Consider the following 22,382-nt stretch of genomic DNA (forward strand, 5'->3'; position numbering starts at 1 on the left):
GTTTGTGCTGATGATGTCGTTCAGAAGGACGATGAATACTCCACGACCAAACTATCCAGCTCAGATAACAAAATTCCATCAAAATAAATTGACCATTTAATAATTTCTATATATCATTCCTTATATAACTATGTACATACAATTCAGTAGATACAAATTGGACTACAACCAATAGACATGTAAATATATTCTCAGTTTATCATTCAGTTAGTCAAAGGTCAATGGAACATTAAGTTATATATATAGATTATAAAACTTAATGACGATTGATAAAGGATAAGATTATCAAAATAAAATCATTTAGTACTGATAAGTAAACACTGGAAGCTTTACCTCTTATGAAAAATTGATTCTGATTTGTTTAAGTAACGTTTTTAATACTTTAATTCATAAAGCATCATCCCATGACTTTTTTGTCTAAACGTGACCCTTATTCAAGCTCTAAATCTTCATCTTCAATCCTATGACCGAAAACTGTACTTAACCAGCATTGTGTTTAAAAATATCTTACTTCAATGTAATAAGGTAATCTCTTCAACATGCTGAGAATTCACCTAAAATCACCACAATGCTGTTCAATACTAGTTAACTATTATCCGATAAAAAATATTTCCCCATATTGTGTATTTCTTGCCTAATTACATAATTATGCCTCCGCATATGATGTATATACAATTATTGTAATATTCAGTAGGGAAAATTTATAGTTATGTACCGCAATTAAATGTTTGTTTATATATAATCGACCTCTATTAAATAACATAATTTTCGGCAACCTACTAGATGTATCCTAAACTGTATTGATCTACTTAGTATTACGTGACCTAAAAACTTTGAAAATGGCTAGGATGTATATGATAAATATTTATGTTTCAAGATTATTATTATTATTGTTATTTAACAATTACGCAACAACAAGTCATACATGTGTCTGAACATGTTGTGTACAATGACGTCAACTTGTATTTTTGGAACTGCAAGTTAGAAACAAGATATTGTTAGGCTAAGATACAGGAATTCCTAACAAAAGAATCAGTTTTTGATTGGGATCATTAATCGATTGGTGTTAGACCACCATTGAGAACCTGGTAGAATTGAACAGCCGTCTCGTCCTAATATGGGACTCCTCAGCAGTGCACATCCGTGACCCAACATGCGAGACTCGAACCAAAGACCTAGTTTACATCGACTTACAAATTCAACTATTAAAATCACTACAGTCTTCACAAACCCCCATTCCATCTATTTGTATCTAAACTTGAAAGGTCACAACGCAAATTAGATTATAATTTATGATACTGTTTTTATCAACTATGTCCAAGTTCCTAGACCAGACATTCTATGTTTCTCATTAAATGATATTTATCTATACTGATCACATTAAACAAATTTTTTTTAAATATCGTTTCCTTTCACTTGTCATAAGAGAAGACACATGATATTAGTCTTTAGATTCTGATTTGTATAGCTGTATAAAGTTTGTTTAGATAACTTTACCACAAAAATAAACATATATATTGGGAAATATCCTATAATGGTTCATTGATCAACATAGTTCTTCCTCCTTATCTTTACTTACCGATATATATATGTAATATTGAACAAGTGTGATAAGAACATGTAAACATTGTTTAAATGTTATCACAGCACATTCAAACAGTTATCAAGGAAATAAATTGTCTATCAAAATGTATCCAAAAAATAGTATGGCTTTAAAGTGAATCCAAAAAATAGTATGGCTTTAAAGTGAATAAGCCTTAAATACATGAAAGGTAAAGGGCAACAAAAAACGAAGAGGATTATTGATCACATAATTAGTCATTTACATGAAAACGGGAAATCTGTGTAATTATCATTGTTTATAAATACAAGCTTAGACGTACAAAATAGTGAGAGTAATCTAAGAAAGTCAATAAAAAGGATAATAATCAACTATAAAAGTTTTATCGCGTTTAACTGACTAGATGCATAAAATGACATATTTGGATTGTGTCTAACATTAGAATCCAAAAAGTGTATTTTATCCTACTTAGGATTGCTTGGATGGATAAAGCTGTATCCTAGTGTTGCTGTTCAAATTAGGACTCAGGCCTAGTACGTGTTTGCTTCAAATATGGATACTTAATGCATTAATCTACTGAATCCAGTAGCCGAAAATCTGTTCACCGTAGATGAAGTTATATGTTATGGTTTATATTTTACTCGTTATTACTAAAGACTCCATATGGTTAGTATGAATAAAATACAGGCATTTGAAGCTATGGTGATTGGGTTCAATTCTCAATGTGAACGTCATCAGGATGAGACGAAATAAGTATCATAGATTCCATCAATAGCTTCACTCCAAATTTATATAAACTTAAACGTCAGCAGTATTATGGAGTTAATTTATTCGAAACTCACATAGACCTGTAGAGATTTGTTGGAATCCAATTATTAATGTAAACAAAGGGAATATCCAATTCCTCACCGACAAAATAACTTATTTATTGCTATGATAAAACTTCAAAAGCTTTGCTAAAATAATCCAATGAATAGAGAGATTGAACTAATATTCAGATGTACGATAACGAATGCCTCGTCTATATGATGGCAGTATAAATCTAAATTATCAATAATCTCATTGAGGAGTTCATTTTCTAATTTGCTAAAAAGAAATCAGAGGGAGACTCAACTTATGATAATAAGACTAAGCCTTCGAAATCTCAACAAAATGAAAAATAGAACCATTACTCAATTGATTGAGTACATAAATATATAATTAGAGACTTGAAACTAATATTTACGTGTCATATATCCAATCAAAGTATGCTAATTATAAACTACTTGTCAGCAATCAAGTAAATTATTAGTCTGGTCACTATCAAGATGCCTTTGATACAGTGGCGATATCGAGGGAATCTGAATAAGAGGCACATATGCCAATAGTGAATGTTTGGTCGTAATCTACAATATCTATGGGAAGGTGTAAACAACCAATACAAAAAATAGATTAAAAAAACTGAGGCCTACATTCAATATGATTTGTAGTTAGGTTTAAAATAGTTACACCTTTAAAAAAGTCCCAATATAAAGGAAAGATTGGTAGGAATATTCAAGCTTAATATAATTCACGTAACTCAATCTTAACCATTGGTACCCTTATTGACTATGTGTCGGCAATAACTGATATAATTATGATGTTTATACAATACAGTAATGACCTACTAAATGAATGAGAAAATAACAGAAAGTACTGAGAAAGAAGCACTTAGTGAAAATTTAAAACTTTGCGAATAACCTCCACTTAATGACCTCGTATTTTATCCATTTAATCATTGACAAAGTAGATTTAAAATAGAAGAGATTACCAAATAATGACACAAAAATAGTGACACTTGCTCATGAATCCGACCGATATATCTGATGAACTAACCTCAGTCGTTATCTAATGTCCCAGTAGTTCACGCCAATGGTTACTGTGATACGACATTGTAAAAAATGTTATTTGTAAAGCGGAAAAGTACACAGTGTATTCACAATTAATTCGCCTAAAAGTTTTAAATAATCAACAAATTTGGCTAAATTGTATTGCTTTTTTCGATTCTACTACTCCCTAATAACATTCTTTACTATTCAGCTCTCAAATGATCAAATCAGGTGTAAAAGCGCCAGCATGAAGGGTTAATATAGAACGAGTCAAGTTCTGTACATATTCAGCTTGTAGCGAACCTTAATCGCTTGATAAAGGAATACTTTTTATCCATAAAATTGTTGCTAGATTTCACCTAACATAATGATGTTTTTTTCTCTTTGTAGTTCATCATGATGAGTCCGGGGCCAATGTTAAATCATCTTCACCCAAACAATGTGAAGACCTTCTAGCTGAAAATCTACCAAGAATTGATACAGCTCGTTTAGCGAATGATCCATTTTTAGGTACAGTAGCTGGTCGATTAGCTCAAGAAATACATGATGAATTTCTTGTTTGTAAAATATGCTTCGATAGTTATACAAATCCAAAATGTCTTGCGTGTTTGCATACATTCTGTGCAAAATGTATTGAAAAGCATATATCAGCTGAAGTTACTTATAATAAGTATACAGATTATCGTGATTTCACTTGTCCATTATGTCGTAAACGTACACAACTTCCATTAGGTGGTGTTAAACGATTACCAGATAATTTTCTAATTTCTGGTTTAACTGACTTAGTACTAAGACAAAGAGCGTCATCGAATGGTTCATCAACAGCTACAATTATTGGTAGTCCAACTACTTGTCGAATTAACGATAGGTTAGAAAATAATAGACAAGTATCAACCACTGTTAACGAAAGTACCGATTCATTACATCAATTACCAAATTTGGAAAGGAAACAATTACGTTATGGAGAATGTGAAATTTGTTCACAAGTAAGTCGAATTGATAGAGGACATTCAAGTGAACCACTGAATAAGACAAATTCATCAGAAATCAATGGCCTAACTAATACTGCTGATAATTATAACGCTGGTAGTCAACAACGCGCTAGTTCAGCTTGTTTAAATATTTCACCAAAAGCAACATCGAAATGTTTAGATTGCAATAAACTTCTATGTGATGAATGTGTTCAACGACATAGAAATACTAAAGTTACTAAAGATCATGCGACGTTTGAGTTACAATCACATAGTGATATTGAATGTAAAGATCATCCAGGTGAAACTGTACGATTTTACTGTGAAGCATGTTCAATGTGTATATGTGTTCTATGCACATTTAATGCTCATCGTGAACATGAAGTAACAAGTTTTGGTGAAGCTGTTGCAAAATTAAGACATGAAATAAGTAGGAATTTAGATGCTACATGTCAACGTATTGGAAAAGTTCAATCTCAGTTACATAACGTCCGAGATGCTGCTAACATTATACATCGAATTGAACAAAGAATTCACGATACTGCAGAACATTTCATGGAAGAAGTAAGTCAGTATACAATTTTAAATATCGTTATTGTTTGACAATACTATAATTCTTGCTTTGTGAACAAATGTTTTTAAAGTATAGTTGAAATACCCCATAGTTCCGGTAACTACAAGCTAAAGAGAAGACGATTCACCTGGAACACTACTCTATTTATTCTTGATTCCCGATACAGATGAGTGCAAAAAATCACATGAATAGATAGATGAGTAATACGAACATAACGTGCAAACAATGCGAAAAATACAATTGTGTCCAAGCCAGGCATTAGGGTAGAAAAAATGTATAAAAGATTACTTTTAAATTATAATAGCTTTGTAATAAAAAATGATATGGCAGTGAATCATGCTTATGGTTTATAGAATAGCCTAGGGACGTTGAATTAAGTGAATTAATGTCTAAAAAAATAGCTTCTGCTGTTCGTCATGGCTTTTCTATTTCTCTGTTTACATCAGCTGTAACGTAATCAAGTAATTTTTAGTTTTCATTTTTGTGTCACCTCACTAGCTATTTTGTTGGGTTTTCTTGTCTAAGTCCCCAATGAACTGAATTGAATTCCAAGGTCAAGTGGATAGTGATAAGTCACCCCAAGTTAATTTAACATAACGAATTGATTTTCTGATAACATTTAAAACACAAAGAGATCTATACAACAGAAGATTTTAGTAAGCAGCCTAGTTTTCTATTTTAATTCTAATATTTCAATTTGCATTCAGTTTTGTATCACGGTTCTTATATCACGAAACAAGAGTCAATATACTTCATAAGAGTTTGTAGAAAGACAACCTTAGTAAAATTGAATCAAATACAATGTTATTGATTTTGGGTGAATCTTCTTTTACACTTAAGTCTATGTAAGCTGAAGAAATGCGTCGATCCCAAGTGTTGAGTACAAAACACATTAATTGAAAGAACTTGACTGGTATCATTCATAAATTAGAAGAGAAAAATCAAATTAAATAATTCCATTTTCCTACGACACCAAACATGTACTGTTAAGTTAGACCTATCTTCATATATAACAATGAAATGCCATCCATTACAGAACTTTATTAAAAAGAATTGTAGTTAAGAGAAATGGTCAAAATATTCACCTTTAAAGCGCTAAATACGAATCAATGTACCAACTATATATAATTCATTCACTTCTTTGGAATTATTTTCTTCTATTTGTAGAATTCCAATGTAATTTGAATGATTTCAAGCCAAGTTTAGTGTATACTGTTAAAATAAACTAGATTAGTTAAGTTTTTGCCGGGGAATTATAACCAGAAATACACTTGCTTAATATTCTCTTTATATCTTTACTGAAGTAAAAAAGACATAATTTAACTAGAAAATTACTTTATATTTTATCTTATTTTATTTAAACACATAAATATTGGTACCAAAGGGGCACCAGATATATATGCTTCACACAAATCTCATTTGATTCGTGTAAGGGCTGTGATGCTGCCCAGGTGCCCAAACCGAAACAGGTGGTTTTCTTAGGGGGCCACACCCGGAGTCTTTGACCTAAAGATCTGATCCACAATGCAGTGGATCAACGCCAGAAGATGCAGTCCCATGGTAGCCTGTGACCAACGATTGATTCATACGCCATCTGTTCCCTCAGGATACTGTAGCCCATGCACACCATTGATTTGGAATCAGGGTTTTTCAACTCTCCTAGCTGGACCCTCCGTGTCCACCAACCCGATTAAAGCGCCGGACATTCGCTTTTCTACAAGTATTTAACTTGATGTAAACTAATGTCTACTATAATTATATCTACAATTCCATAGAATCTCGTAAATAACATGCCTAAATGACAAACTATACCTTAACCACTCAGTATTATGTGCTTGAAAAAAATTTATAAAACTTAACACGAAATGTGGAATATTACTGCCTGAATGTCTCATATACTTTGATAGACTGAATGCGTTTACGGATAATTATAAATACAAAACCCTTACAAATCAGTTTGTTTTTGCAGTTGCCAGTGCTTATTTGTTTGAAATGCAACTGTGGTTCTTCTTCTTTCATTCAACTCCCCTATGTTATGAGGGAACGAATATTGTAGACGTTGGGAATGGTCTTTTCAAATAACTATTGATTATAATTTTGTTTTACAATAACCCAGTTACTAGATTATTACTATATATATATATATATATATATATATATATATATATATATATTCCATTTATCATAAGCTGTTAGTTGACGTATAAGTACGTTCACACGATTTACTAACCCTATTTTCATCCCAGCCTCTTATTTACTGTCTGCACTTTAGGCTTGTTTATGTATATCCGTTATTTTTTATTTGGTGATGTGATGCCGTCTGTTATGTCTGTATACAAACCGCGTCTGTAAAAAATATAGGTGTAGTGGAGGCTTGTTGCTGATTTTAGGTTCACGAGCGAGGCATAGAAAGAAAGTTTGCAAATAGTGGACCAATTGAAACTTAGCTGTTGGCTCAAATTTAATGGTGGTGGTCTGGCGTGTAATCAGCCAAATCAGAGACACTAAGCTATGGGGTAAATATCAGACTGAAAGTTTACCAAATTAAGATTAGGATTCTGACTGTCGTTTGTCACGACATATCACCCTAAACTTCATATTTTCTATCCCACGGTTCCATACTGTTTATGGGTTTCATACTAGGACGAAACGTTTATCTAGTGATCAGATCTTTAATGGTACCCCTAATTAATATATATCCATAGACAAAACCCAATTCAAACACGAATTCTTACTGAATTATTTTGACATATTTTCTGTTGATCCAAGTTTAGATAACCATTTCCTTATTTCACCATCACCTTACAATTAATAATTAATTATTCTTATCATAGATTGCACCTTTTTACAAAATGAAGAGTTGGACCTTCTGATCTTTATCATACAATTCATCAAATCAATGTGTTTCTTACCCTTAAGTATAAAGCATTCATGTATTCTATATCATATTTAGCTTTCTACATAAACGACCATTCTACTTGTTTATTGCCTACAATACAATCATCAACATACATTCACTAAACTTCACTTGTATGCATGGACTGTAAAACTGTCTATTGCATGTCATACATGCACAGCATGTTTCTACCTTAGAATAAACACTTTAAGGTATTGTTGTTGTTGTTGTTTATTCGAATTGATTTTAATGTAAATTGTTTAGCATAATTCATTCAAACCTAACGATTGAACTCTAGTTTGTTTATAAATACTTAGTTCTTAGTCATCCTGTAACCAATTAGTATTAAGATTAAGCGGTAACATCAATAATATCGCCAGTTTTTTTTCTTTACATAATGTTGATATTTAGTCAAACTAATTTATTAGATCAATGAAATTATGTTCGATTCCTATGAAACTGATTGATTAACACATTAATTAAATAAACTTTAGATAGTAATATGATGAGGATAATATGATTTACTGATATGTGAATTGATGTTTGGATTCTGACTAGTTATCTAAGAATTTCATGATTAAAGTCACCATTTTTGACTTATTAGACATGTATATTATTTACATCAATATTGATTATTAAGTAACAACCAGTAATATATCTAACTTTTAGTGCTAATCGAATATTGTTATTCAAGATTGAAATAAAGTCTCTTATCTGAATGTTATATCTTGCGGCCGAGTGGATGCCTTGCTAACGTATGACGTGATAAGACCGTCAATCAGAGGGCAGCGAATGATCAACCGGAACAGTGACACACGGAAACCGTACGAGCAGTCTAGATTACATATCGGTCTTGCATCTGCCTAGCCCATCCAGTTAAGTCCAGAACAGCCTCTGCGGTATGAACCCACCGTATTTTAAACAAATTGAATTTATATACCAATCAAACTAACCACATCGTACCAATGAAATAGAAAATAACATGTGCACAAGATTCAGCCAAATGTGGCTGTGAACAAGGGGGAACTGTAATCAATAGACTGGGTGTAATTCATGAATGGTAAATCGTATAGCAATAGTTTATAGTTCAAAATAAAGCTCATGATAAGGGGAACATGAATATGAATAGTTTAGTTATTTAGCAATTATACGATAAAAAATATATGCATAATATTGGTTCAGAAATAGATCCCAAAGTTACCATTCATTATCCTTATCGGGACATAACACTGAATGAGTTCACATTTTGGTATACCTTGTTTATCTAGTTCTTCAACCAAGTAACCACATTGTTATTTCAATCAACATAATTCGACCAATATTAGGAACTAAGTAAAGTAACTTTTATGATCTTTAACATCTTTTTTTGGAAACCAATGGTTGTCTGAGTCTAAAATTGGTTTAAAAAAAGTAGGTGTTAACAAGTCAAGAATTCAATGTAAATGCTTCATTTATATCAACTGTTATTTTGATGATGAACAAATTTGGATATACAGCCATCATGTTTGCATTAATAACAACTTCAGCTCATATAACTTACTATTACTTTCCAAAAATGTTATTCTGCATTGAACAACACGATCATGGTTACTAAATAACTGAAATTTCCTGCTCGCTGTCCAATCTTACAGAACTCAATTGTGGATTGGACACCCCAGTGATAATGGGGCATCAGATGACATTGTTCTGGGTTTTGTAAAAGTCAGTTTTTTATAGACTGGAAATATTTCATAGTATTGAGTAATATAATATTTAGAATCATGTTGAATATATTCTTTTCAACGTTTTCTAACCGTTCAGCAACAGGACATAATCCAAATTATTTACCTAAGTTTTGAAGTGGTGTGATGAGTTCAGAATGATTTAAAGCTTTGTAACAAAAATCAACCAGTTAATAAAACATTAGATTGATACCGTTTCCATAATCACAGCACTTTAGACTTATTCATGATGAAAGTTGACGTCAAATTACAGAATGAACGACGATTGTATTTTTAAAGATAGTGGCTCGAATAGCTCAAAGGTATATTTTCAGATTGTGAAACTTGATGAAGTGGAATGTAATTCCACATGAACCATCAGTTACCTCAAGATTTCAGGCACACATTGATAACGTGTGCTAGGTATAACGAAACCTAGATCGAACAAGATTCCCTACAGGCTACGTTTAACCCCCTGATATATCGAAATGGTCCACTCACTGTCGAGTCCCTTAGACTAGTGATCACATCACAACATGATCTGTAGAATTTAATCACTACTGAAAGGCTAGATAAACATGATGATCAGTTCGCATTAAAACGCCCAATATATATATATATATATATATATATATATATATATATGGCAATGGAATCCAGGACTTGCGTTTCGTCCCGTTAGAGACTCGTCAGCTGGATGTACCTGCATCCCAGAGTTGATGTTCACTTCAGAACTCAAACCCAGTACCATTCGCTTGAAGCACAATCGCGTTATCCACCTAGCTAACGAGTCCTGATAGTTACCTGCTTGTTCAATGAGGTGAAGTTTAAATTCATTTGGTATTGTTTGCTTGTATCTTCCCATTGTTGTTTAGAGTTGTGCCTCCTGGATTCCACTGTTTGTGAATTAAGGCATTATCGAGGCAGTCCGCACAGGATACACACATGCCAATAAGAGACTGAGCAATTGTTGTCTCAAACAACAATGAGAAGATATCAGCAAACAATACCAAGTGAATTTAAAGATTATTTTACTTTAGATAATTCATATGTTCATTTTCTTTGTTTTTCTTTTTCTTTTCACTGTTGAAATATAAATGTACTAATGTGTTTTTGAAGATTTTCTTTCAGTTCTTATAAATAGTTCTTTTATCAAAGGAAATAAGCGATTCTATATAGTTTATGACATTCTTTTTTTTGTATATTATTAGAGTTACACTTTCTACATCAGATGATTTTCAGATGAAATCTTACTAAGATCCAATCGGATCAAAGCAACTAATGATGAACTGTGTGAATGCATTAAATATCCAATATACTTTATATATCACATGTTCATTTAAATTAGTTTTATTCATTTAAAATAATTGGAGTAATTCCACCAATTTAATTAAACCTATTTGAACATATTTTTTTAAAGATTATTGACCTTGATTTTAGAAGGACAAAATGACTATCTATATATATGTATATATAGGATTCCGACTTCGAAGTTAGGGTAGACAGTTCCTGCTACTACGAAATTTAAATACAAGACAAAATATGCGTACAATTCTATCTGGATCTTAAGGATTTTTTTGCGTATAAAACTATTTGATGTTGTGGAAATTGATTCATTATATAATTCAAGCTTATTTCACCATATGAATGAGTAGCTTCAGTTCTATCTCGTAAATGTCCTCAGATGTACAGTGTTCTGAATTAACTACACCTAAATTAAGATGAAATAGCTGCTTTATACCTAAATATTTTCAGTAATTTTATTTTGAATGGGTTCTAATATTTTAGAAGTTTTTCATATGTTCTTAATAAAACAGTATATGTTAAGCATACTTCAAACATCACATCCTAATTAATAGCTACCCTCTTTTATCTAATCTAAGGAATCTTTGTTCACTGACTGATAGCTCAAGAATTTAATACTTCATGTATGTTGATACGGTAATGAATATACTGATTAGTTTAAGAATTTGCAGCAAATAAATACAATCTACTCACCAATATGTAACGATAAGGAATTTCGTAATTCATCATGAGTTTTTCCATCTTCAAATGAATATCATATGAAATATTTTCATGATAAGTTTCAGCCTCTTAATCCTTACTTACTTACTTACGCCTGTTACTCCCAATAGAGCATAGGCCGCCGACCGGCATTCTCCAATCCATACTATCCTGGGCCTTCCTTTCTATTTCTATCCAATTTTTGTTCATTTTTCTCATGTCTATCTCCATTTCTCGGCGTAATGTGTTCTTTGGTCTTCCTCTTTTCCTTTGGCCTTGAGGATTCCATGTGAGGGCTTGCCTTGTGACGCAGTTGGGTGATTTCCTCAATGTGTGTCCTATCCACTTCCAACGCTTCTTCCTACGCTGAAATCTGGTTTGTTCTCTTCTACCCTTAATTCTTACTTTAATCAAACTAGTAATAGTATAAGAACTTTGAAAAATTTAATTGGATTAAAGAAAATGGATAATCAATATTCACATAAACACAAGTTTTCGTGTTGTTCCTATTTCATTTATTCCTAGACTAACTTGTAGAAAAAATTTATTACATTCATTGAACATGTTAGACTTGTCTACATTCCGTTAACATTTTTTTCTCTTCACTATAAAACTATCCACTTTAAGGTTACTATTTTCTGATTGGTTAAGAATTAATTGAAAATGAACTAGAATTATTTTCACTTCCTCTCTATACTGTACACTTGTCGATAAGACTTCAGAAATAAGGGTAAAAACAAAATGGATATAAAACATCTCTAGAAATAATAGTTGGATACCTATAACACCAATCAATTCAATGAAACAAACCATATTAATTATTTTATAGATAAGTTTCTAAACTGGTATCCATGCATTGAAAATTCTTATTCTTATCCGTTTAGTACGGTAATTGGAATTAGTTTTGTAAGTTAACAGAAGTTTTGAGAAAAAATATATGAATATATATACTTAACTGATCATAGATACAATAAGATTGTACAATGATAGATCTTTCGTTGTGGATACAAAGATAACCAACAACAACAAAAAAAAACAACTTGGGATTTGATATTTTCCATCGTTCATCTATAACATTTCTTTGTCATTTAGTGATATTGTACGTGTGTGTAGTATGTATGTTTGTGCATTTTTGTGCATAAAGATGTATACAGTGAACTGTGTATGCTTTTTTTATTGTATGCCATTTGACACTGACCTAATAATCGGACATATCCCCCTTTTCATTGATATTAAAGATCATTTCATAAGTGTTTTGAATAATTCATATGATAGTGAATAACAGGAATAGAAATAAATCTGAATACAGCATGGATATATTTTAAAATAAGGTCTTTCTTATATTGAGTGTCACCTGTACATTAAGTTTATATTTCAATGATTGTCAGATTAATTCAGTAATCTGAAGGGTTAAAAAGTCAATATTATCACTTGTAGGGACTTATCAAACAAGAAATGTCAAGAAATATCACTTAGATGGTGATTTAATTTAACTCTTTAGCTTTGAATATTGATGAGAAACTGTTATTTAAAATCATTCAAGCCCTGTTAGCTTTTTACAGTAGCAGATTGACTTGTGCGCAAAGTGATTTAAGACCAAATCGATAGGATGTATAACTATGCTCGTTACCTTTTATAGGCATAGACCGCCAACTAAGGTTCTTCAGTCAACTCTGGCCAGAGCTCCCCTTTGTAGTTCTTCCAAAAAGTTATTTATTATTTTGCTGTCCTTCTTCGATTCTCGAAGTGGTTTATTCTTTGGAGTAGGGTTGTATACATTTTCTTCAATGCAATATATTTTACTGATAAGATGATTAGTAGAGAAAATCTAAACCGAGCTATTCTTTTCTTTTGAATTTGAATATATTACACTGAAATTGCTTACTTACTTTCTGGTTAACGTTTTTTAGCGAGTTGGTTTTCTAAGGGATGGGGTCGCTAAACCCATGTCCAACCCTCCTCCTTTATCCGGGCTTGGGACCGGCGGTGGCCTCCGGACCAGCTACAGGCGGAGTTACATTACACTGATATAAATATAACTAATGGAGCAGATTTGTAGCATATGAAGCAGACGCTGAAGACATTGTCATGAATAACGGTGAAAGCCCCTCGATCAAACCACCGAACTCAGAGGACATAATAGCATCTAAAGTATAAATATAAGTACAAATTATAGTATTATTACTATTATTGTCATTTAGCTTTGTAAACAGGGATAAAAGTTAAATAAATTACAGTTCTAATAAACTGTGATGATTAGGAGTACTAGAATTATTATACAAACTAGGAATCCCAGGAATAACGCAATTTAACCAAGAAGTATAAGATGATCAACAACGAACGTATTGTGTATGGAATTCAAAATTAGACAGTCAACAAGTACAAAGGAATCATTAGTTCATGCAAACACCACATAAACACAAAGTGACAAGTATGTGTGACTAGCTTGTTCAAAGCGTGTGACACAAATTTATCACATTTTACAGATTAATTCCGATTTCCCATTGTTCCATTAAATACTGATAATTGTTTTCATAAAATGTTTAGCTAGTAGTTCAAAAGTTGTTCGTTTTATCGTCTTTGTTTTAAATTACTAAATAAGTAATTCTGATTGCTAATTAAGACAAATCTAAGGCAGAATTACAAAAACAATTGTTCTTGTTTGGAGTATTTTAAACGAGGAACTTGCTAAACAAAGTTGGATGTAGCCGTAAACGGATCATCAAGTCACAGGTAAACCTAAAGAGGTCACTCTAAACAAGACAAAGGCCCAATAAATGAATAAATATATTCAGGTTACTGATTAATATTTAGTAGTATGTCTTTGTGTATAAAAAAACTAACCGTATGATAAATGAGGCTAAAAGTAAATAGTGAAATATGTACTCACAACTATGAGACAATAATGTTAACTAAGATTCCAAAAACCGATTTTCATCAGAACAAGACAGATAGGATCCTGAGCTGGCGGAGAGGATTTGTTGCTCAGGTGAACGATTTATATGGAGTTTTGTTCTCTGAGCTGGATAGTTTGTCCATGGAATTATCATTGTTCTTTTGAACAACATCACCAGCACGAACTTCAGTTAGAAATCAAGTGTTTGAATTTCTCCACATATGATTGACAGCTTGTCCTGTAGACCTCGATCTTGATTGGTTATTGCTGATCTGTCATAGTTTACTTCTTTATTGTGATTGTATCTCCTATTGATACATTTCACTTCTACTTGAAGTTTGTGCTGTTGATGTTGTTCAGATAAACAATGAAAGCTTCATGACCAAACCATCCAGTTCAGAGAACAAAACTCCACCTAAATAGATCGGGATCCTAATATAACTTTTATTACATTTGTATCATACCTAGCTGTGGAATCCAGGGCTGTATAGAAAAGTCGATATATTTCAGTATCATTGTTTCAGTTGTTTTTATTTACTGTATTAGAAGATTATTTACTTAATTAAACGTTTAATGTTAATGGCCGATAGATAAATCACCAACTGTCAATAATACCAATAAACTAAAGAAGATTTCAAATTCTTTGTTTTTTTTTAATAGGACATAAATTCTTTTAACTATACTACTTTATATCTATAATGATCTTATTTAGTCTTATTGTTTAAATAAGTTAATCAAATTTATCGTTATAATCTAATGAATTCGTCATTTATTTAATTAATCCACAATCCTTTGAAGTTATTTATATATTCTACTTTAAATATGAATATGAATATAGAAGAGTTAAATTTAAGTAGTATATAATTAATCAACATTATTTATAAATAATTTTTTTATTTAAATACTGTTATGATCAATATGAACAGTAAACGTTTTTAATTGAATCCATAGTATTGTTTGGTAAAAAGATGGTATGGTTGTGTTCTATGTGCATGCAAATTGTTATATCCCGTGGAGATTTATGAATGGTAACTTTTGAGAACTATTTATGGAGCAATATGATATGCATATTTCCTATTATATAATTGTTAACTAACTAAACTATTCATATTCGTGTCCCTCTTATTATAAGCTTTATTTTGACTTATGGACTATTACTATACGATTTACCATTCTTGAGTTATCCCCAGTCTATTGATTACAGTTCCCCCTTGTTCACAGCCACATTTGGCTAAATATTGTACAAATGTTATTTTCTATTTCATTGGACGATGTGGTCAGTTTGTTTGGTGTATAAACCCAGTATGTTTGAGAATAATGATTCATATTGCAGAGGATGTTATTGGTGTTCTGGACTTAACATGCTGGGTTAGGCAGAAAGCAGGACTGATTAGTACTCAAGACTGCTCATACAGCTTTGTGTATCATTGGGCGATCAATAAATTCACTCCTCTCTGATTGGCGGAGACTCAGCACGTTCATGTATATTAACTGGGCAAGAACGTACACACACTCAATCGATATAACACAAATCCATCCCGTTATTGTTCTATTATTATAGTATTGTTTGGTAATTCAACTTAGAATGTTCATTACTACGTTACATCTGATATCAGCTAGTTAGTAAACTGTAAATACATATCAGTATATTTTATACAGTAAAAACAATAAAATACTTATTTAAAGCATTAATTTCACATAATATCTGGTCATATTGATAAACGAATACAAAATAACAAATCTATTACATGTACCATTAGTATTTTAATTATTTATTTGAACATATAAATATTGGTACCGAAGAAGCACCGAATACATATGCGCCACACAAATCACATGATTTGTGTGTGTTGTGATACGGTCCGGGTGTTCAAAACGAAGGAGGTAGTTTTCTTAGGAGACCACACCTTTGACCTAAAGGTTTGATCCACAAGGCAGTGGAGCAACGTTGGAAGACGCAGTTCCACAGTAGACGGTGACTAACGATTGGTTCATACACCATTTGTTCCTTCAGGATTCTGGAGCCTATGTGCACCATTGATTTGGAATTAGGGTTTTCCAACTCCCCTAAGTGAACCCTCCTTGTCCACCAACCCGGTTAAAGTGTCGAACATTCGCTTTTCGTCCTCTCAATTTCTTAAACAACACCCTCGTTGCGATGAGGCAGTGAGTAGGATTTCCCTGTAAATGGCTGTATACACGTGGCCATGTGAGGTGATTTTGAGAGGGAGAGCGGACTCTGCCCACCCTTGACTGTACCAGGGCATTTGGGAGCATGTATGTAACTGTAAATCCTAGAGATATCATTAACAACTAAATTATAGTAAGACAAACAAATCTTACATGCTAATTATTAGCTAACGCTAAAGTTATTTATTATTTAAAGTGTTAACTTTGATGAAGAAAATGTTTAGGTTTATTTGTGTTGTATATTTAATATAAACACTAATGATTCATTCTAATACTTAACAACTATCTTCATTTTTATCCATAGCTAATTTCTATGGAATTATTATATATATCTGTAACAGGGTCACACTTTGTTTCAATAAATAATATGATATGTATAGTTGATTGTCGATTACCATTTGTTCTTATTTGTTTTATTGGAAATCTCAAAATTATTGTTCAATGTTTCAATAACAATTGAATATTCATTCACTTGGTCTTCTTTGTTTAAATCTTCCCATTGATTTTTAAGACTGCAATTGATCGGCGAAAGGTAGTAGGTTCGAGTCCCAGAGTGAACATCAACTCTGAGATGCAGGTACATCCAGATGACGAGTCCCAAATAGGACGAAACGCACGTCCTGGATTCCACTGCTAGCCACTGTCCATCTTTGCTTATAACTGAATCTTCAGTTAACTAATTTTATTAATAAATGCCTTTAGAAAATATGATTTTCATTCCGTTAAGTCATTTATTATAACGAGATAACTAAACTAAACACATATCTGAAGTAACTTCACTATTATCAAAACTACTATTCAACTGACAATTGTAATGAAATATATACACAAAAACGACTTTGTATCTGCAAAAATAAGTCAATTATTTCATAGATATCTGGTTAAATACTCTTTTAAATACTTTTTCTGAGTTACCTAAACAAATTACCATATTCTAGATGAAGTTAAAGAAAGAAAAAAACACTCATAAATATGCTAGTTTTTCTCTTTGTCAATTTTTTTTAAATTTCAAGATTCAACGACAAGAACAAGAATTGATCAGTGAACTGCATCAATTTGTTGGTGAACGTAATATGCATCATATACACAATCAACCAGATCAAGAACAAAATGTTGAAATTGCTGAAAGTCTATTCAAAGATATTGCCAGTTCATTAGATAATCAAGATATGGAATTATTGTTAGTTCGATCAAATCTATATGAAAAAATTGCTGAATTAAATCATTTAGAGTTAATTACAGATAAATTTGATGCGATTAAATTAGAGATTTATTTCCGAACTGGAGCTGTAAATCTAGGCTATTTAACAAATGAATCAGCAATGAATAATATGCATCATCACGCCGACGACGACGATGATGATGATGATGAGGAAAATTATGAAGATTTATCTATACCTCTGGAATGCAATTCATCGTCGACCGGTTCTAATACATCGTCATCCATAGAATTGGCTAACAGGTAAATTATTACTTTTTTACTGATCATTCTCTATTTTTAAATCAATAACTTAAATGTGGAAACAAGTGACTTAGTAAACGAAAATTTTGAATTTCCATTATTTGGTTTTCAAAAATCTTTCTTTAAAAACTACTCAATTAAAAATCTACACCCTTAAGTATGGTTCAGCCTAGGTAATCTTTTAGTTTATTTTTTGAATAGTTTACCTGACCCCTACACATTTATCATAATTTATGAATTGACATGGAGTCGGTTTATACTTGGCAATCAATATGAAGAGGAAGAAGTGTTCAATAATAGCACTAAATGGAATGATATAAAGGCTTTGATTTGAATTTGGACATTTTCACCATGTAAAACTTTGATGGTACCTTTTTTGATTACTCTTTTAAATGATTTCACTCCACACTGCTACGTTGAACATGGAAGACTTTTTCGCTTCAAATGGGTTAGAATTTTTTTAAAACAAGACGAATTCGAATCAAAAATGTCAAAATAATCTCTGTCACTGATTGATTATAGCTGAGAAACTATTGAATGACATGAGGCCCTGAAATAATTGTTCATCATCTTTACTCACTCATCATAAGTGAACTATCGGGACCTCACCACGAAGAGACCTCTGGTGCGTCAGATCCGATGGTCGTGACGAATATATCGAAGGGTTCCTTAAATATGCACCTTTGAATTCATTTTATTTCATTCAGCTTTAATCAACTGTAATCAGTGATATTTAAATATTAAGGTTTAAACGACTCAACAACCACTTTATTTCAAGGGATACAATTTAGTCTTTATATAACGTAAATAATAAATGCTACCATGTAGCGAGGTCTATAGGAAACATAAGGAAGTTATACGCTATGTTAATTTTTCAATACCAAATAGTGCATCTAAGGAACTTTCCTGAAAATTGATAAGAATAATAACAGATGATAGGGCTTGAAAGAGAGGATCACATGGTTGAAAAACAAGTTTTTAAAGTGTATTCCGATGATTTTGAAGCCTTATAATGTTTATAACCAGTAAAAAAGAGAAAACGTGTAGAAAACAGTTACCACTTAACTGACAATTGCACTCAATAAAGTCCACTATTAAATCTATGTAGAATTACTATGATAATAAGTGAATCAACGCAAACACTTTTAGCACAATCAGAAGTCAGCTTGATTTATTCCACGGGAAAGCGCTTCAAGTGTTATCCGATAAAAAATAAGACTTTAGAATATAATTAACCTAATAATGAATTAGAAGACACTAGTGTTAGGTTATTTGATAGTAAATCATTAAAGATTTTAAGCATCTCATGTTATTATCTTTCCTCTAATTTTTTTGATTAAATATAGACCATGCATAAATTCTACAGCTTGCCAAACAGATATAAGCTTAACAGATTCAAACGACCAATATGATTTAACTACTCAACAGTTTCAGCAACCAGCTAAACAGTGTCGTACACGAGCATGCAATACAGACTTAATATCAATGATAAACCAAGAAACAAATACACGTCCACGTGGTATTCATACAATAATCACATTTTCAGATATTTCTTCAAATGCAGCATCGGAGGAATTTTTAGCTAAACTTGATAAAGAAACTATAAATTTTAATGAGATGGATAATCTAACTAGAGCGAGGATACGTCGTAAACTTCATGAACGTTTTAATACAGTTGATCAGATTTCAAATGGTGGCAATAGTAACGGTATTTCGTGTAATACACCACGTACATCATTGCATTTTGGATCAAATGGAACATCTCCAGCCTCAATAACTCAACCAACAAATGTTAATAACAGTATTACTTATAATCATAACGATGTTCATTCAAGACGTTACAGCTCTTATGATAAACGCTTTCATTTCTAAATACAGTTTCTGTTATCTGAAATATACATCCACGTTTCGGTGTTTTAATATTTCTTTATTTAAAGTTTCAATAAATTCATGGACACTTGAAAACAAGTGACAATAAATTATAATTTGGTATACTGTTTTATGACTATTTAATGCTATACTTGTTACGTTAGGAAATTATAAGGTCTTTTTAAAAATTTATTTCTATAACAGCTTTATAGTAAAGGAATTCATTTCACATAACCAGTTTCTAGCGTTTGAATAGAACTAAATGCTTAGAAACCGAATGACAGGCATTCTGTAATGAATTTGAAATTAATGGTAGCTAATGGAAGTCAAACTCTATTCACAGATGCGTTTAGTTTAAGATGAGGGAACAGGTCACAGTTTAATTGATTGGGCAGAAGTAAACCGGAAATCTCAAACGCCCTTGATTGGGATACTAGCCAACCAGAAAACAATGTTGTGATGATGAGATAATGTGTAATAAATAACATGTGGGAAGGAGTTCTAACATTCACAATGAACCCTTGCTTGCAATTTCTTTAATCTATTTGGTTATTCAATGAAGCATGGTACTGTAGTGAACAAGACCACAGGCGGGGAAAAAATGTATTTGAACACAAAATTACATAATCCCTTACCAAGATCTGAGAACCATACAGTAAATACTTCATTTGCAAAATATCAATCAATTGTCTCAGACTTTGTTGTTCCTTCGTTTCCAAAAAAATCATTCTCTGTTCTCGTTCTCTTTTCTTCGATCTTTGTAACCTCCCTCTATCAGACGTTTCCCTATTGATTGATGATACATACTACTTATATCTGTCAACAGCAATAGTACACGCCACGGTCCACCCTATGGACTTTCAGGTTGCTTTACAAAACTAAAAATGTTTCGATTTGTGCTGTCTTTCCGTGAGAAATCATCAATTTTTTAATTGTCATTCTCGGATACCCACGAATCTATCCCCACTCTTCCAAATTCTCATCTTTGTCAACGTTTAGAGTCTGAAGCAATAATGTACGTGAATTTCGCTGTATGTTTGCATAACTTTCAACAGTCTTGAAACCACTGATTAAAACATTTTGAATTCCTTTCAAAAAAACCGATGAATGAGATCTTCAATCTTTTTACTTAGCCCAAGGTCACCCATAACTTTCACTTTTGTCAGCGAGAACTTTTGCAGATCATGTGACTGCGTCTTTTCCAAGTTTCGGTAGAGATTTATTTCACTCATGAAATTTTCAGGACAGACGATAATTATATAGCACTAAAACCGACTGAGAATAACAAGTTCAGAATTCATGCTCCGCGTATATGTATCTAAAAACAACAATATGTTACGATATCTGCATAACTACCCAGTTGGAGAGTCTCACAAGAGTTTACAGCAGAGTCAAACAGACTTTAGGTTTTGAGTAGCTCAGAGATGATAAAGACTTCATCCACCCGGTATGTATGAATCAACATTTGCTTTTAATGATAGGGTCTTAATTTCCTCTTATTGTATCATAGTCCAAAACAATTGGTGTATCACGGAAGTTTGCTGCACAAGATGCACGATTTCATGTTTTTCCTCTTATTTGCTATATTTATAGGCCCAACAGTTGCTTTAATATTTGTCTTTTATCACCAATCAGTTACCGCTCTTTATCCTACGTTATCATTTTTAGTCGCTGTAGTCTTCGAATTTAATAATTAATTTTTTAAGTCTTGGTGGAAGCTTAATTCTTATTACAGTATAATACCTTTGCATGTATATACCACTTCAATTATTTCTTCAATCCTGGTCGATTACTGATCACTGATGTATGGATAAAATAGGCTAGAGAATTAAAAGTTTGTGTATTACATTTAATACTATTATTTCTATCCGTCTTATTTACGTGGCCGAAATGTTCTTTCTAGTAAGGTCGACATACATATAGAGAGGATTTACGTAATCCTAACGGAAGTTTCCAAATAATCATTTGACGATGCACTTAAATTCTTCATACTTGCTTCTACTTGGTTCTCATCAGGATGGTACTTACTGTTAACAGGGGGAAATCCGAAACCTAAAACATTTCATCTAGATTAATCAGTAACCGCTTGACAGCTTTTCAACGTTATTAGTTTAATTTTTGATCCCTCCTACCTCGATAAACTAGGTTTGCTCTCATCAATACTGATACCTTACACCAGTTAGTCAGTTTTTTTCCATTGAACTCATCATTACATGAGGTTACTTTGGTTAGGTTCAGATGTAGAGCTTGTGTGAATGACCGACAAAACTTTGTCAGATTGATGACTGATTGATCGACATAGAATACTTCGGGTCACTATGTCAATTTGAAGTGGAATACTTTGACATTAATAAAAAAATTTCGCTTGTTTTTCAGCTTTTGACATAGCTCTGTATAACGTAGACCGAAGCG

At 32.1% G+C, this 22,382-nt stretch overlaps 1 protein-coding gene across 1 annotated transcript in view; it reads left to right on the top strand.

Moving 5' to 3' along the window:
• Positions 1-19,973, top strand: part of Smp_039300 (putative trim56 protein) — a gene marked incomplete at its 3' end in the record, with an annotated part of 37,855 nt that extends 17,882 nt beyond the window's left edge. The window contains exons 2-4 of the mRNA XM_018796308.1: positions 3,799-4,943; positions 17,653-18,101; positions 19,448-19,973. Of these exons, the coding sequence (XP_018650534.1) occupies positions 3,799-4,943; positions 17,653-18,101; positions 19,448-19,973 (2,120 nt within the window). The remainder of the gene's footprint in view (positions 1-3,798; positions 4,944-17,652; positions 18,102-19,447) is intronic.
• Between the last annotated feature and the right edge of the window lie 2,409 nt (positions 19,974-22,382).

Source organism: Schistosoma mansoni, chromosome 2, assembly GCF_000237925.1.
Source record: "Schistosoma mansoni strain Puerto Rico chromosome 2, complete genome".
In the NCBI taxonomy this organism is placed as follows: Eukaryota; Metazoa; Platyhelminthes; class Trematoda; order Strigeidida; family Schistosomatidae; genus Schistosoma; species Schistosoma mansoni.